The following is a 17,340-nucleotide window of genomic DNA, read 5'->3' as shown; positions in this document are numbered from 1 at the left end:
CAGTGGGGATTAAGGGGGTCATTCAGATCTGATCGCTGGGCTGCGTTTTTTGCTGTCCTGTATTCAGATAGTCGCCGCCTACAGGGGGAGTGTATATTCGCCGTGCAAGTGTGCGATGCTATGTGTACGCCGAGCTGCTAAAATCCAGTGTGTGCAGTCTCTGCGCAGCCCAGGACTTAGCCCTCCAGTGCGATCACATCAGACTGATCGGGGCCGAAGCTGACGTCAGACACCCTCCCTGAAAACGCTTGGGCACGCCTGCATTTTTCCGAACACCCCCAGTAAACGGTCAGTTACCATCCACGAACGGCTTCCTCCTGTCAATCACCTTACAAACGCCTGTGAGAATAGATATTTTGCACCATCCCGCCCATGAACAGCGATGCCCTTTGTTGTCTGACGCGCGTGCGCATTGCGGTGCATACGCATGCGCATTTAGTACCTGATCGCCCGCTGTGTGAATACGCACAGCAACGATCAGGTCTGAATGACCCCCTAAGTCTGGTGTCTGTGCTGGCCATTCCAGGATTTGAAACCTACCATTTTTTTTTTCCCCTTGAAGATACAGTAGTTCTGACACAACAAAAAATAGGGTGTTTTCGTAACTGAAACATTACCCTTTTAAATGTAAGGCTTAAACGCGCTGTGAAGCAGCAGGTTTTAGAAGTCGCTGCTTAGTAAAGGAATGCCAGGTGCTGAGGAACCATCCTTTAGCCTGCTTAATGGTGTACAAAAGCCTTGAATGATGTTCCAAATTTTATTTCATCTGCCTTCTTCCAGTATTCAGAAGCCCACTGGCAGTGTTTCATGGCCCAGACAGGCCTCTTTTTCATTGCTGCAGAACAGCTGTGAGTTATTCACTCATTACTTGTTCCCTGAAAAAAGGTTTTTTTATAACTCTAAAATATATATTTTTCAATTTTTAGTATCCTAAACTTTTATTTTAACCTCTTGAAGTTTACCACTTACCTTCATACCGTTTTAAATAATTCACTAAACTTGAGTTGTTTAAATTTCAATAAAAACATAACAAATTGGGGTGTTCAAAAACTATTACCCAGTAGTGTGTGTATGTGTATATATTCAGATACAGTGCTGTATATAGTAGGTACAATTTAATGTACAGTAAATAAGTTTTAAGTGTCAAGTTAACTAATTATACTGTAAGCTAAGAGAATAATGACTAGTTATATCAATGTTATTAAGTAAATAAAAATAACCCTGTAATAGTATTTTTTATGAGTTCAATCATGGGCAGTAGGCTGGTATAATGGTTAGCATTACTGCCTCACAGCACTGAGGTCATGGGTTCGATTCCCACCATGGCCCTAACTGTGTGGAGTTCGTATATTCTCCCCATACTTGCGTGGGTTTCCTCTGGGTACTCCGGTTTCCTCCCACAGTCCAAAAATATACTGGTAGGTTAATTGGATCCCCAAAAAAATTAACACTAGCGTGAATGTGTCTGTGTGTACATGTTGTAGGGAATATAGATTGTAAACTCCACTGGGGCAGGGACTGTGGTGAATGGGCAAATATTCTCTGTAAAGCGCTACGGAATATGTGTGCGCTATATAAATAACTGGTAATAAATAAATAATTGTCATTTATCTTTTAATACAGTTGGGTAACCACTGGTAACTGTTATTGATCGATGTTTTAAAATTCTACATGTAAATCATTTTCTCTGCAAATATTGTCTTGAACTGTTAAGGTGAAATAAAGATTTAAAACAAGTTTTCTTTATGCACTGCTATGTTCATATCCAACATCAACTTCAATGGTTAGTTTATCTGCTCTGATCGTGGTCATTTTTAGTTCACCTACAGTACTAACTCGTATATATTACTATTTCTCTGGATAAAAAAATGAACTACAGTATAGTGTAACTTAAGACTATAGAGATCTAACTACACCTGCTATGTACAGTTTCATAATGTTTCACTAAGCCTTCTACACTGATATAGTGATGGAAACTTAAACAAATGTAACGTCATCATTATGCTAGTCAAGAGAGAATGGGAAATTATAAAAAATGCATGATGCCATTTCCGTTTTGATCAAAACTGTTTTGATTTGTCACCAAAGTTGATTTAAGAAATGTAATAAGAGAAAAAAAATGTAAGTGCTGAGATAGGTTTGCAGTCTAATAAAACGTGTATGAATGCTTTAAGTCTTTCATACAATGGGGTAAATTTACTAAGGTGGGAATTTTTTTAGAAGTGGTGATGTTGCCCATAGCAACTAATCAGATTCTATCTATTATCATCTAGAAGCAGCTAAATACATGTTAAGTAGAATCTGATTGGTTGCTATGAGCAACATCACCAGTTCTAAAAAAACCTCCCACCTTAGTAAATGTACCCCATGGTATGAAAGACAAAGGTAGACTAAGGGAGTAAACTAGCTATCTTTGCCATCCTAGGTTTTTTATTGCAAGACCCATATGTCTGGGTGGACAATTATTTCAAGAGTTTAATAAATGCACCTGTTTTGTAAAAATGGATCTAATTTATGAATGAGTTATACTCTAATATACAATGTATTATACTGTTTTATGTTTTATTTCAGGTTCTCGGTTTATTTCCAACCTTGCTGACCTATGTCCCTGGCCCTCATCAAAAAATGTTATCATGTTTTCAAAAAATAAAAGACTTTGTGATGGACATGGTGAGGTCTCATCGAGACACACTGGATGAGAACTGCCCACGAGATCTCATAGACTGTTTCCTCATAAAGATGGAAGAGGTAAGTTTGTGGAAAATCTTGGGGCAAAAATTGGAACAAGTACAATAACACACCACTAAAAAGGAGTGGACATGCTTTATATATTGTACTACTGACAAAATCATTAAAATTTCTTTCAGGAAAAAAAGAACCCAAACACTGAATTTCATGAGGAGAACCTACAAGGGACAGTAATCGACCTGTTCTTTGCTGGGACAGAGACTGCAAGTTTGACATTGAGATATGGCTTCCTGATTCTGCTCAAATACCCTGAGATACAAGGTAACTACTGTGCTTCTTGTTCCTAAAAAAATCAAGAAACAATTAGCCTAACATAAGCACTTCAACATTAGCATTGAGATATGGCTTCCTGATTCTGCAGAAGTACCCAGAGATAAAAAAGGTAACATTGCTGCTTGTTCCAGTATAAGAAAAGTAAAAATAAGAGTACATTGAACATATATTAAGTACTGTACTTCCCACTGAAGAATCTGTAACATATTCCAATTTGTAAAGAGTGTCACTCCCACACTGCCAGGACTGTTTAACCCAGTGGTTTCCAAACTATTTTGAATCACGGCGCCCTAGAATATCAGAATTTTTTTCACGGCACCCCTTGGCCAAAAATTTCTTCTTGATAAATTTAGAAAGAAATATTACATTAAGTAGATCACGTTTATATGTCATCCTTAGGGTCAGTTGTGTAGTGAGGGACAAGATTTGCTTCTGTTTGGCCACATATTTTATGACTGGCAGCCACCAATACTGGTTTTGCCTATTATATTGACCATGAATAATTTGAATTGGCCCTGGACCACCAACCCAGGGCACCCCTGCAAGTGTCCCGAGGCACCCCAGGGAGCCACGGCACACAGTTTGGGAACCTCTGGTTTAACCACTTCCAAAGAACTCTATATTTACACTCAAAATCTCATGCTACTCTGTTCCTCCCTGATACCATAATAAAATGATCCCTGGGATTATCTCAAGTGAGCAAAGATGTTGGTTTAGGATACATAAAACTTGTTTTTCTCTCAACCCCCTTATGGCTAGTCACCTCTGTACCTCCTATCTCTCTTGATGGAACAATAGGAATTTACCAAAGTTAATGAAAGGGAGTGTTTGTGTTAATGAAGAGCTCTTCCTCACATTAACCCCTTCTATGCTTTTATCTCAAAGAAAAGAAGGAGAAAGTAGAAAGCATTCTGTACACTAGAAAAAGAGTGTTTTGGAGGGTTCCCTAGATGGTACAAAAGCAGCTCTGGTATATAAAGCTAGAGTATAAACGTCACCACATTTATAAAGCCGATAAAATACAAGTAGATTAAAGCTTACAATACACACTAAGCGCTAAAATATGAAAAAATGGAGTTACGTCCCTTTATGTCTCAACACAGACGTTCTTTAAGAATCTTCTCTCATGATGAATGCCTGATACACCAGTCTCGATATAAAAATAAAGACAAAAAGACAGAAAGGGACAACCAATGTGTAGTAGGTTTTTTAATGCAGAGATCAGTGTTGAAAATGGTGGCACAAAGGTTAATACTGCAGCGTACCCCACTCACACAAATATAGGTGGATTCTATACACATCAAGTTATCTTTATAACAGTTTTAGAAGTCTAGTCTCATATCTTTCATTCCACCCAGTGTGATAGAAAAGGACAAATGGTATACTGGGTAAAGGAGGCGTACCCCAACACTCACAGGAGACAGGTTGATGGCAAACACATCAAGGTATCTTTATAGTGTAAATGAGTGATATATACAGCGTATACCCTGACTCACAGTAATACCCCTTTTCCACTAGCTTTAAAATACATAGGTAAATGTGCAGGGGCGTGCATTCACCCGTGTTTTTTCGTAGTGGAAATGGCCCACCTGCAAATTCCAGGATCAAGTGATCAGGGAATCCTACCCTGGTAGCTTGCCGGGTTGAACACGTGTTCAACCCGGTAAGCTGTGTAGTGTGAACGGAAGCCGTGTCGAGGCAACACGGCTCCCGTTCACACTGTATGGAAGGGTGGCGCTGGGAGATCCTGTGATCTCCAAGTGCCGCCCCTGTGCGTCAGCAGCTGGGTCACCAACCCGGCAATATGCCTGGTTGGTGAGCGCTGTGGGAAAGGGAGCTGTAGCACGGGTCGCAGCCGTGTCATGCTCCCGGCTGCGACCCATGCTACAGATGCAAAAGGGGTATAAGAAATGCAGTGCTGCTCCTATCAAGGTATCTTTGTCACAGTGCGATGTGGATATTCAGTAAACACTTCAATCCACGGATCATTAAAAAGATAACAAATTTATAGGATCACAAACAAGATCCTTTGTCTACAGCAGACAATATCCAAGGAACAACAAATAAAAGTCTTTAAAAGGTGAAATCCAAATTGTGGTAAACAGCTACTCACACTCTAGTGGGTATATTCAATTAGGGACGGATCCATTCCAACATGCATTTGTGGATCCGACAACCCCTATTAAAATCTCATCTCAATTCGACTTTTAAAAAGTTGAATTGAGATGAGGGTCCCAGAGGAGGAGAGGGGGGGGGGGGGGAGCCGCGGGGAGACCAGCGGGGACAGCCGCCGGCAGACGGAGGAGATCAGTGCTACAGTAGCGCTGAAAGAGGATGTCACACAGCTGCCCGACCTCGCGGCAGTGTCCACCCGGCTCCAGCAAGCGTGACCTCACTTGCTGGAGCTGGGTGGACGCTGCCGTGAGCAGTGCGGCTGTGAGACATCCTGCTGCAGCGCAGTGCTGTAGCGCTGATCTCCCGTATATGCCCGCGGCTGTCCCCCATCTTCCTGCGGCTCCCCCACCCCTCTCCACCTCTGGGTCGCACATCTCAGTCCGACATTTTTTTATGTAGGACTGAGATGTTCGGAAACGGGGCCAAATCCTGTTGAATTTGGCCCCGTTTCCCTCAAAAGTATATGAATTGGCAGCTATACCGCCAATTCACGTACTATTCGACAAGTCGAATTCCACGACTTGTCGAATAAAAACTGCTGGGACTGAATAGGTCGAATCACGATTCGGCCTTAAAATGTCGAAAACTGCCGTCTTTTCGACAGACGCAGCTTTCAACATCAATTAAATATACCCCCAGGTGTCCTTTAACTTTTTGTCATATATGGGCTTCCTATAAAGTCCCGTGGGGATACGGTCATTAGGTCGACCACACTTAGGTCGACAGTCATTAGGTTGACCACTGTTGGTCGACATGCATTAGGTTGACATGGTCATTAGGTCAATGTGGAAAAAGGTCAACATGCGTTTTTCTAATTTTATTTTTATTTTTTTACTTTTTGATACTTTACGATCTACGTGGACTACAATTGGGAATAGTAACCTTGCCCGAAGTGCGAGCCATGTGAGGGGACACGGTGCACTAATTGGGCTTCCCCGTCACTTTACGAAGAAAACAACACCAAAAAAGTTTTTAAAAAAACCTCATGTCAACTTTTCCCCATGTTGACCTTGTTCATGTCGACCTAGTGATTATGTCGACCCAATGCATGTCGACCAATTGTGGTCAACCAAATGATTGGCGACCTAAGTGTGGTCGACCTAATGACCCATACCCGTACTGTGCTAATTCACTTCGCAACATTTCAGAAACAAACCTGAGAACATAACTTCACGCAATGCACAACACTCTTATACAATCCTCATATCAAACCCAAACCCATCACTCACAATACATGATGATAATAACCCTACACATCTAAATATCATAGGCATAACACATATGAAAATGCAATTTATACAAATAAGCAGCATTACACCAAATGGATCACCTGATCAAAGAATGATCCACATAAAGTTACTGTGTATTCCTTTCACAATTACAATATCAGTGCAGATTGGAATATTCACTAAAAGGGGAACCCTGACAATATATACTTATGTTCCAGAAAAACCGAGAAGCCTGTCCAGTAATGCATACAGTAGGTACACGATGAGGCATGGACTCCACAAGTACTCTGTACTGTGTAGATATTGTGCACTATGCCTGGCGAATAGTGGTCCACAATTCCCTAATTTTTGCCGGTGGTGGAACCACACCATTGATTGCACGTTGACCTGTATCCCAGATGTGTTCTAGGAGCAAAGTAAGTCTTAGTTCTTACTGTGAATATAATTGTTATGTCATTTCAGAGAAGATCCATGAGGAAATAGACAATGTCGTAGGCAGCGATCGCTGTCCATCAGTGGAGGACAGGAGTAAGATGCCGTACACAGATGCTGTCATACATGAGATCCAGAGATTTGCTGATATTATTCCTGCAGGAGAGATGCATGCAGCCAGCAAGGATGCAACCTTCAGGGGACATCATATTCCAAAGGTATTCTTGTCAGAGATGGCAATAAGGAATTGTTGAAAAATTAGAAATAAATTAATTATCTATTATTTTAAATTGTTCTTATTTTCCTGAGCCTGACCTCTTCACATGCTTCCTCATGCCAATCCCTCACACCTTCTAACCCATGCCATGCCTACATTTTCCTTTCCATGATTTAGGTAAAAAAAACCAACCCTTTATATAATTTCAGGGAACCTTGGTGTTTCCAGTCCTGACCTCTGTCCTGAAAGATCCCAAACAGTTCAAGAACCCAGATAAGTTTGATCCTGGACACTTTCTTGATGAGAATGGTGGCTTGAAGAAGAATGATGCATTTATGCCATTTTCCACAGGTACAGACATGTTATAGTTAGTAATATGTATTTAGAATTATAGCTTTCAAGTGAAAACTGTGTTTATTATGACTTTACTGGTTTTGAAGTCCTGTGACAGTTTAATGGTTATAAATATTAGAGATGAGCGCCTGAAATTTTTCGGGTTTTGTGTTTTGGTTTTGGGTTCGGTTCCGCGGCCGTGTTTTGGGTTCGAACGCGTTTTGGCAAAACCTCACCGAATTATTTTTGTCGGATTCGGGTGTGTTTTGGATTCGGGTGTTTTTTTCAAAAAACCCTAAAAAACAGCTTAAATCATAGAATTTGGGGGTAATTTTGATCCCAAAGTATTATTAACCTCAAAAAACATAATTTACACTCATTTTCAGCCTATTCTGAACACATCACACCTCACAATATTATTTTTAGTCCTAAAATTTGCACCGAGGTCGCTGTGTGAGTAAGATAAGCGACCCTAGTGGCCGACACAAACACCGGGCCCATCTAGGAGTGGCACTGCAGTGTCACGCAGGATGTCCCTTCCAAAAAACCCTCCCCAAACAGCACATGACGCAAAGAAAAAAAGAGGCGCAATGAGGTAGCTGTGTGAGTAAGATTAGCGACCCTAGTGGCCGACACAAACACCGGGCCCATCTAGGAGTGGCACTGCAGTGTCACGCAGGATGGCCCTTCCAAAAAACCCTCCCCAAACAGCACATGACGCAAAGAAAAAAAGAGGCGCAATGAGGTAGCTGTGTGAGTAAGATTAGCGACCCTAGTGGCCGACACAAACACCGGGCCCATCTAGGAGTGGCACTGCAGTGTCACGCAGGATGGCCCTTCCAAAAAACCCTCCCCAAACAGCACATGACGCAAAGAAAAAAAGAGGCGCAATGAGGTAGCTGACTGTGTGAGTAAGATTAGCGACCCTAGTGGCCGACACAAACACCGGGCACATCTAGGAGTGGCACTGCAGTGTCACGCAGGATGTCCCTTCCAAAAAACCCTCCCCAAACAGCACATGACGCAAAGAAAAAAAGAGGCGCAATGAGGTAGCTGTGTGAGTAAGATTAGCGACCCTAGTGGCCGACACAAACACCGGGCCCATCTAGGAGTGGCACTGCAGTGTCACGCAGGATGTCCCTTCCAAAAAACCCTCCCCAATCAGCACATGATGCAAAGAAAAAGAAAAGAAAAAAGAGGTGCAAGATGGAATTATCCTTGGGCCCTCCCACCCACCCTTATGTTGTATAAACAAAACAGGACATGCACACTTTAACCAACCCATCATTTCAGTGACAGGGTCTGCCACACGACTGTGACTGATATGACGGGTTGGTTTGGACCCCCCCCAAAAAAGAAGCAATTAATCTCTCCTTGCACAAACTGGCTCTACAGAGGCAAGATGTCCACCTCATCTTCACCCTCCGATATATCACCGTGTACATCCCCCTCCTCACAGATTATCAATTCGTCCCCACTGGAATCCACCATCTCAGCTCCCTGTGTACTTTGTGGAGGCAATTGCTGCTGGTCAATGTCTCCGCGGAGGAATTGATTATAATTCATTTTAATGAACATCATCTTCTCCACATTTTCTGGATGTAACCTCGTACGCCGATTGCTGACAAGGTGAGCGGCGGCACTAAACACTCTTTCGGAGTACACACTTGTGGGAGGGCAACTTAGGTAGAATAAAGCCAGTTTGTGCAAGGGCCTCCAAATTGCCTCTTTTTCCTGCCAGTATAAGTACGGACTGTGTGACGTGCCTACTTGGATGCGGTCACTCATATAATCCTCCACCATTCTATCAATGTTGAGAGAATCATATGCAGTGACAGTAGACGACATGTCCGTAATCGTTGTCAGGTCCTTCAGTCCGGACCAGATGTCAGCATCAGCAGTCGCTCCAGACTGCCCTGCATCACCGCCAGCGGGTGGGCTCGGAATTCTGAGCCTTTTCCTCGCACCCCCAGTTGCGGGAGAATGTGAAGGAGGAGATGTTGACAGGTCGCGTTCCGCTTGACTTGACAATTTTGTCACCAGCAGGTCTTTCAACCCCAGCAGACCTGTGTCTGCCGGAAAGAGAGATCCAAGGTAGGCTTTAAATCTAGGATCGAGCACGGTGGCCAAAATGTAGTGCTCTGATTTCAACAGATTGACCACCCGTGAATCCTTGTTAAGCGAATTAAGGGCTGCATCCACAAGTCCCACATGCCTAGCGGAATCGCTCCGTGTTAGCTCCTTCTTCAATGCCTCCAGCTTCTTCTGCAAAAGCCTGATGAGGGGAATGACCTGACTCAGGCTGGCAGTGTCTGAACTGACTTCACGTGTGGCAAGTTCAAAGGGCATCAGAACCTTGCACAACGTTGAAATCATTCTCCACTGCACTTGAGACAGGTGCATTCCATCTCCTATATCGTGCTCAATTGTATAGGCTTGAATGGCCTTTTGCTGCTCCTCCAACCTCTGAAGCATATAGAGGGTTGAATTCCACCTCGTTACCACTTCTTGCTTCAGATGATGGCAGGGCAGGTTCAGTAGTTTTTGGTGGTGCTCCAGTCTTCTGTACGTGGTGCCTGTACGCCGAAAGTGTCCCGCAATTTTTCTGGCCACCGACAGCATCTCTTGCACGCCCCTGTCGTTTTTTAAAAAATTCTGCACCACCAAATTCAAGGTATGTGCAAAACATGGGACGTGCTGGAATTTGCCCATATTTAATGCACACACAATATTGCTGGCGTTGTCCGATGCCACAAATCCACAGGAGAGTCCAATTGGGGTAAGCCATTCCGCGATGATCTTCCTCAGTTGCCGTAAGAGGTTTTCAGCTGTGTGCGTATTCTGGAAAGCGGTGATACAAAGCGTAGCCTGCCTAGGAAAGAGTTGGCGTTTGCGAGATGCTGCTACTGGTGCCGCCGCTGCTGTTCTTGCGGCGGGAGTCCATACATCTACCCAGTGGGCTGTCACAGTCATATAGTCCTGACCCTGCCCTGCTCCACTTGTCCACATGTCCGTGGTTAAGTGGACATTGGGTACAACTGCATTTTTTAGGACACTGGTGAGTCTTTTTCTGACGTCCGTGTACATTCTCGGTATCGCCTGCCTAGAGAAGTGGAACCTAGATGGTATTTGGTAACGGGGGCACACTGCCTCAATAAATTGTCTAGTTCCCTGTGAACTAACGGCTGATACCGGACGCACGTCTAACACCAACATAGTTGTCAAGGACTCAGTTATCCGCTTTGCAGTAGGATGACTGCTGTGATATTTCATCTTCCTCGCAAAGGACTGTTGAACAGTCAATTGCTTACTGGAAGTAGTACAAGTGGGCTTACGACTTCCCCTCTGGGATGACCATCGACTCCCAGCGGCAACAACAGCAGCGCCAGCAGCAGTAGGCGTTACACGCAAGGATGCATCGGAGGAATCCCAGGCAGGAAAGGACTCGTCAGACTTGCCAGTGACATGGCCTGCAGGACTATTGGCATTCCTGGGGAAGGAGGAAATTGACACTGAGGGAGTTGGTGGGGTGGTTTGCGTGAGCTTGGCTACAAGAGGAAGGGATTTACTGGTCAGTGGACTGCTTCCGCTGTCACCCAAAGTTTTTGAACTTGTCACTGACTTATTATGAATGCGCTGCAGGTGACGTATAAGGGAGGATGTTCCGAGGTGGTTAACGTCCTTACCCCTACTTATTACAGCTTGACAAAGGGAACACACGGCTTGACACCTGTTGTCCGCATTTCTGGTGAAATACCTCCACACCGAAGAGCTGATTTTTTTGGTATTTTCACCTGGCATGTCAACGGCCATATTCCTCCCACGGACAACAGGTGTCTCCCCGGGTGCCTGACTTAAACAAACCACCTCACCATCAGAATCCTCCTGGTCAATTTCCTCCCCAGCGCCAGCAACACCCATATCCTCCTCATCCTGGTGTACTTCAACACTGACATCTTCAATCTGACTATCAGGAACTGGACTGCGGGTGCTCCTTCCAGCACTTGCAGGGGGCATGCAAATAGTGGAAGGCGCATGCTCTTCACGTCCAGTGTTGGGAAGGTCAGGCATCGCAAACGACACAATTGGACTCTCCTTGTGGATTTGGGATTTCAAAGAACGCACAGTTCTTTGCGGTGCTTTTGCCAGCTTGAGTCTTTTCAGTTTTCTAGCGAGAGGCTGAGTGCTTCCATCCTCATGTGAAGCTGAACCACTAGCCATGAACATAGGCCAGGGCCTCAGCCGTTCCTTGCCACTCCGTGTGGTAAATGGCATATTGGCAAGTTTACGCTTCTCCTCCGACAATTTTATTTTAGGTTTTGGAGTCCTTTTTTTTCTGATATTTGGTGTTTTGGATTTGACATGCTCTGTACTATGACATTGGGCATCGGCCTTGGCAGACGACGTTGCTGGCATTTCATCGTCTCGGCCATGACTAGTGGCAGCAGCTTCAGCACGAGGTGGAAGTGGATCTTGATCTTTCCCTAATTTTGGAACCTCAACTTTTTTGTTCTCCATATTTTATAGGCAGAACTAAAAGGCACCTCAGGTAAACAATGGAGATGGATGGATTGGATAGTTTACTAGTATACAATTATGGACGGACTGCCACGGTTAGGTGGTATAAAAAAACCACGGTTAGGTGGTATATATTATAATAATAATACAATTATGGATGGACGGACTGCCTGCCGACTGCCGACACAGAGGTAGCCACAGCCGTGAACTACCGCACTGTACACTGGTTGATAAAGAGATAGTAGTATACTCGTAACAACTAGTATGACACTATGACGACGGTATAAAGAATGGAAAAAAAACCACGGTTAGGTGGTATATATTATAATAATAATACAATTATGGATGGACGGACTGCCTGCCGACTGCCGACACAGAGGTAGCCACAGCCGTGAACTACCGCACTGTACACTGGTTGATAAAGAGATAGTAGTATACTCGTAACAACTAGTATGACACTATGACGACGGTATAAAGAATGGAAAAAAAACCACGGTTAGGTGGTATATATTATAATAATAATACAATTATGGATGGACGGACTGCCTGCCGACTGCCGACACAGAGGTAGCCACAGCCGTGAACTACCGCACTGTACACTGGTTGATAAAGAGATAGTAGTATACTCGTAACAACTAGTATGACACTATGACGACGGTATAAAGAATGAAAAAAAAAACCACGGTTAGGTGGTATATATTATAATAATAATACAATTATGGATGGACGGACTGCCTGCCGACTGCCGACACAGAGGTAGCCACAGCCGTGAACTACCGCACTGTACACTGGTTGATAAAGAGATAGTAGTATACTCGTAACAACTAGTATGACACTATGACGACGGTATAAAGAATGGAAAAAAAACCACGGTTAGGTGGTATATATTATAATAATAATACAATTATGGATGGACGGACTGCCTGCCGACTGCCGACACAGAGGTAGCCACAGCCGTGAACTACCGCACTGTACACTGGTTGATAAAGAGATAGTAGTATACTCGTAACAACTAGTATGACACTATGACGACGGTATAAAGAATGGAAAAAAAACCACGGTTAGGTGGTATATATTATAATAATAATACAATTATGGATGGACGGACTGCCTGCCGACTGCCGACACAGAGGTAGCCACAGCCGTGAACTACCGCACTGTACACTGGTTGATAAAGAGATAGTAGTATACTCGTAACAACTAGTATGACACTATGACGACGGTATAAAGAATGGAAAAAAAACCACGGTTAGGTGGTATATATTATAATAATAATACAATTATGGATGGACGGACTGCCTGCCGACTGCCGACACAGAGGTAGCCACAGCCGTGAACTACCGCACTGTACACTGGTTGATAAAGAGATAGTAGTATACTCGTAACAACTAGTATGACACTATGACGACGGTATAAAGAATGGAAAAAAAACCACGGTTAGGTGGTATATATTATAATAATAATACAATTATGGATGGACGGACTGCCTGCCGACTGCCGACACAGAGGTAGCCACAGCCGTGAACTACCGCACTGTACACTGGTTGATAAAGAGATAGTAGTATACTCGTAACAACTAGTATGACACTATGACGACGGTATAAAGAATGGAAAAAAAACCATGGTTAGGTGGTATATATTATAATAATAATACAATTATGGATGGACGGACTGCCTGCCGACTGCCGACACAGAGGTAGCCACAGCCGTGAACTACCGCACTGTACACTGGTTGATAAAGAGATAGTAGTATACTCGTAACAATTAGTATGACACTATGACGGTATAAAGAAAGAAAAAAAAATACCACGGTTAGGTGGTATATATTGTAATACAATTATGGATGGACGGACTGCCTGCCGAGTTCCGACTGCCGACACAGAGGTAGCCACAGCCGTGAACTACCGCACTGTACTGTGTCTGCTGCTAATATAGACTGGTTGATAAAGAGATAGTATACAATACATACAACAATGAATATACTACTATACTGGTGGTCAGGCACTGGTCACCACTAGTCACACTGGCAGTGGCACTCCTGCAGCAAAAGTGTGCACTGTTTAATTTTAAATTAATATAATATTATGTACTCCTGGGGGCTCCTGCTATAACAACCTGCAGTGCTCCCCAGTCTCCCCCACAATTATTATAAGCTTTGCCTTTTATACATTGATGTGCAGCACACTGGGCTGAGCTGAGTGCACACAGACTGAGTCACACTGTGTGACTGGCTGCTGCTGTGTATCGTTTTTTTTCAGGCAGAGAACGGATATAGCAGAGAACGGATATATATTAAAATAAATAAAAGTTAACTAACAACAACTGCACTGGTCACTGTGGTAAACTCTGTCTGACTCTGCACAATCTCTCTCTCTCTTCTAATCTAATTTCTAATGGAGAGGACGCCAGCCACGTCCTCTCCCTATCAATCTCAATGCACGTGTGAAAATGGCGGCGACGCGCGGCTCCTTATATAGAATCCGAGTCTCGCGAGAATCCGACAGCGTCATGATGACGTTCGGGCGCGCTCGGGTTAACCGAGCAAGGCGGGAGGATCCGAGTCTGCTCGGACCCGTGAAAAAAACATGAAGTTCGTGCGGGTTCGGTTTCAGAGAAACCGAACCCGCTCATCTCTAATAAATATGAGTATGTTGCAATAAATCAGTAAATTTATTGCAACACACTGTGTTCTGGTATTGTTTTTTGGTCTAAATAATCATCATGTTTTGGTTTTGATTTTGCAAAACCACCCTCAAGTGTCTTGGGTTTTCTGAGTTTCTTTATAATAAAAAAAAATCATAAAAAAATCAATAGAAACAGCTAAAATTGGGATGGTATCCGTATCCCAGTGCTTCGAATGCCGGCAATCAGAATACCGACAGCGGCTTCCTGACACTTAGGATCCCGACACCTACTAGGTAAGTATGCCACTCTTAATCCCTAACCTCCATAACCCTCCTTTCCCGCAGCCTGACCCTAGTCTCCCCCCCCCCCTCCCACGCAGCCTAACCCTAACCCTCCCCAGTGGTGCCTAACCCTCCCTCCCTCCTTGCAGCCTAACCCTAACCTCCCCTACCTCCATAGCCTAACCCTAACCCAACTGACGAAATCCCAAATGCCGGGATCCTGACTGTATCCTGCTAAACTCATGTAACATCAATAATATTAATTCTCAGTCATTTCCAGTTGATTTTGTTCATCTCATCACACACTCTCTTGAGTGAAATGACACCTGAAATCAAAAGTGAGGAACTTACATGCAATCCAAAACCCAAGATACAGTTTTTAAATTTAAGTACTGAATTCAAAGGAAGACCTGACTCGGGTCTTGGTTTACTCGGATCCCCAAAAGTGATCCAAGCCAGGAATCAGTCTTACTCAGATCCCCAAGTTTGGGTGTGTTCGGTTTTATTAGTATTAGTGGTAATAATTCTCAAATCTTAATAGGGTACCATGTTTGAGGATTGGAGCAATGGGTGGTAGCAATTCAGTTCTCCAATGTGACATGCAATATGTACAATTATGGTTGCATTCATGTTATTCACGGACATGTGCAACAGGAAAACAATTAAATAACATTATATATAAACAATATAAATCAAATGCATTTTATTTAGATGATAAATAGAACTTTTCTTGCACTTTTAATGCAATGGTTTCTGGAAACGGGACACAATGCATTAGTGAATCTACAGTATATTTGGTGCAGAGGGGCCACAAAGCACACCTTGCACCCACATAACTATACCAATCTCTCCGGAGTTGTACATCAGCCGGTACTGTGCTCTCCACGCTTCAGGCCCAGTGCCTCCCTATACAACATCCCCCATAATATCACTTAGTATACACAGCACTCACCATGATACATTTCAATATGTAAAGGGCTAGATGCATCATCACTTGGAGAGTGATAAAATGGAAAGTCATAAACTACCAGCCAAAACTGAAAATTTGTGAATCCCTAGCAAATGGCGCAAAGAAGAGCAGCCCGTAGGCCGGTTCACCACAATAGAACCTCACCAAAAGTTCAGATAGCACAAATTTGAATACGAATGTGTGGGACCCAGAATAACAGGCGCTTTATAATACAGACACAAAAAAATATATGTATATATAGATATACTCAGCAACACGTCCCTGAAGTGTGCAGAAATGATGGAGCTTCAAATCACCGTGTGGACGGGCGTCTCCCCTTTTCTGAAGCAATTCTTTCCCCTCAGATTGGTGTTAACATGGAAAAAAGGGTATATATATATATATATATGTGTAGTAATGTTTAAATAATAAATGAGTCTCTCTCAATACTATAAACATTTAACACAGCAAGGGCAATATTCATCCATCGATGAGGCGTACCCCAACTCACTTTTCAAACGAGAGAGAAAAGTCTATCAAGGTATCTTTTTTATCCACCTCTGTGTCAGAAACCACAGGTTTAGGTGATGAACCCTCTTTGCCAGGGAAGTAAGCGTACCTCACTCCCACAGAAAGGGGGTAGTTGAAGCACATAAAGGTATCTTTCATGCTCTGTAAGTTGAATGTAAGGCGTACCCTACTCATGGCAATAAAGATTGTATTCAAACACATCTGGGTTTCTTTCGATGGTCAAACGTATTAGTAATTAGCACTGATTTTCCTCATGTGTGAAAAATTCCAAAGGGGACATCAAAAAGAATATGAATCACGATATGTCCACATGAAGAAGTTTATATTTTATTAAAAAACGCCCCGTACAAAAGGGGTGGGCACAATGAAAGCAATAAAAACGTATGCAAAGTCCATTAGATGTTATAGCAGCGTGGCTTATGCATCCAAAACATACAAAGAAATATAGTCCAGGACATATATAAAAAGCAAAAAAAGTTTGTTAAAAGCAATAACAATTCGTACCTAGGTGGTATAGTAGAAGGTCCACACTCTCAGCTGGTCAACATGTTTCGGCCTGTCATAGGCCTTTATCAAGACATACTGAGAGAGTGGAGGGACCAGTAATTTATATGTAGAGTGACCAATCAAAACTTCTTTAATTATGACATCATCATTGAGTGACATTCTATCATAACAACAAAATAAACCATTACATAAAATGCAAAACAAAGTCTGTCAACATGTTTTATAACATTTAACAAAGTTGTTAAAAGAAGAATAGCATCAAAATTAATGAATTACAGGCTTTTCATTAAAGGAATGCCCATGGCAACCATGTACACAGCACAATATCTAATACCGTATTGTTAACAATAAATAACTACCAGAATAAGGCACTTGTGGTGAAAAGGCTGATACTCCAATGGTGTCAGCATATCAGCTGCACACCATGGACTCTTGAAAGTTTAAGTATTTCGGCCGCAGAAGATAGACCGCGCACCGTTGCCATGGCGATGCGGTCTCTAGAAGCGGAAATTACGTATGCCT

At 43.0% G+C, this 17,340-nt stretch overlaps 1 protein-coding gene across 2 annotated transcripts in view; it reads left to right on the top strand.

The window, feature by feature from the left end:
- The window catches only part of LOC134949316 (cytochrome P450 2B1-like), a 46,982-nt gene that overhangs the window by 20,359 nt on the left and 9,283 nt on the right, over window positions 1-17,340 (top strand). For both annotated transcript variants that reach the window (XM_063937811.1, XM_063937812.1), the window contains exons 5-8: window positions 2,572-2,748; window positions 2,868-3,009; window positions 6,888-7,075; window positions 7,284-7,425. In XM_063937811.1, the coding sequence (XP_063793881.1) occupies window positions 2,572-2,748; window positions 2,868-3,009; window positions 6,888-7,075; window positions 7,284-7,425 (649 nt within the window). The remainder of the gene's footprint in view (window positions 1-2,571; window positions 2,749-2,867; window positions 3,010-6,887; window positions 7,076-7,283; window positions 7,426-17,340) is intronic.

The sequence above is a fragment of the Pseudophryne corroboree genome, chromosome 8, assembly GCF_028390025.1.
Source record: "Pseudophryne corroboree isolate aPseCor3 chromosome 8, aPseCor3.hap2, whole genome shotgun sequence".
Lineage (NCBI taxonomy): Eukaryota > Metazoa > Chordata > Amphibia > Anura > Myobatrachidae > Pseudophryne > Pseudophryne corroboree.
The sequence above is the reverse complement of the archived record's forward strand: the minus strand, read 5'-3'. Positions and strand labels throughout refer to the sequence as shown.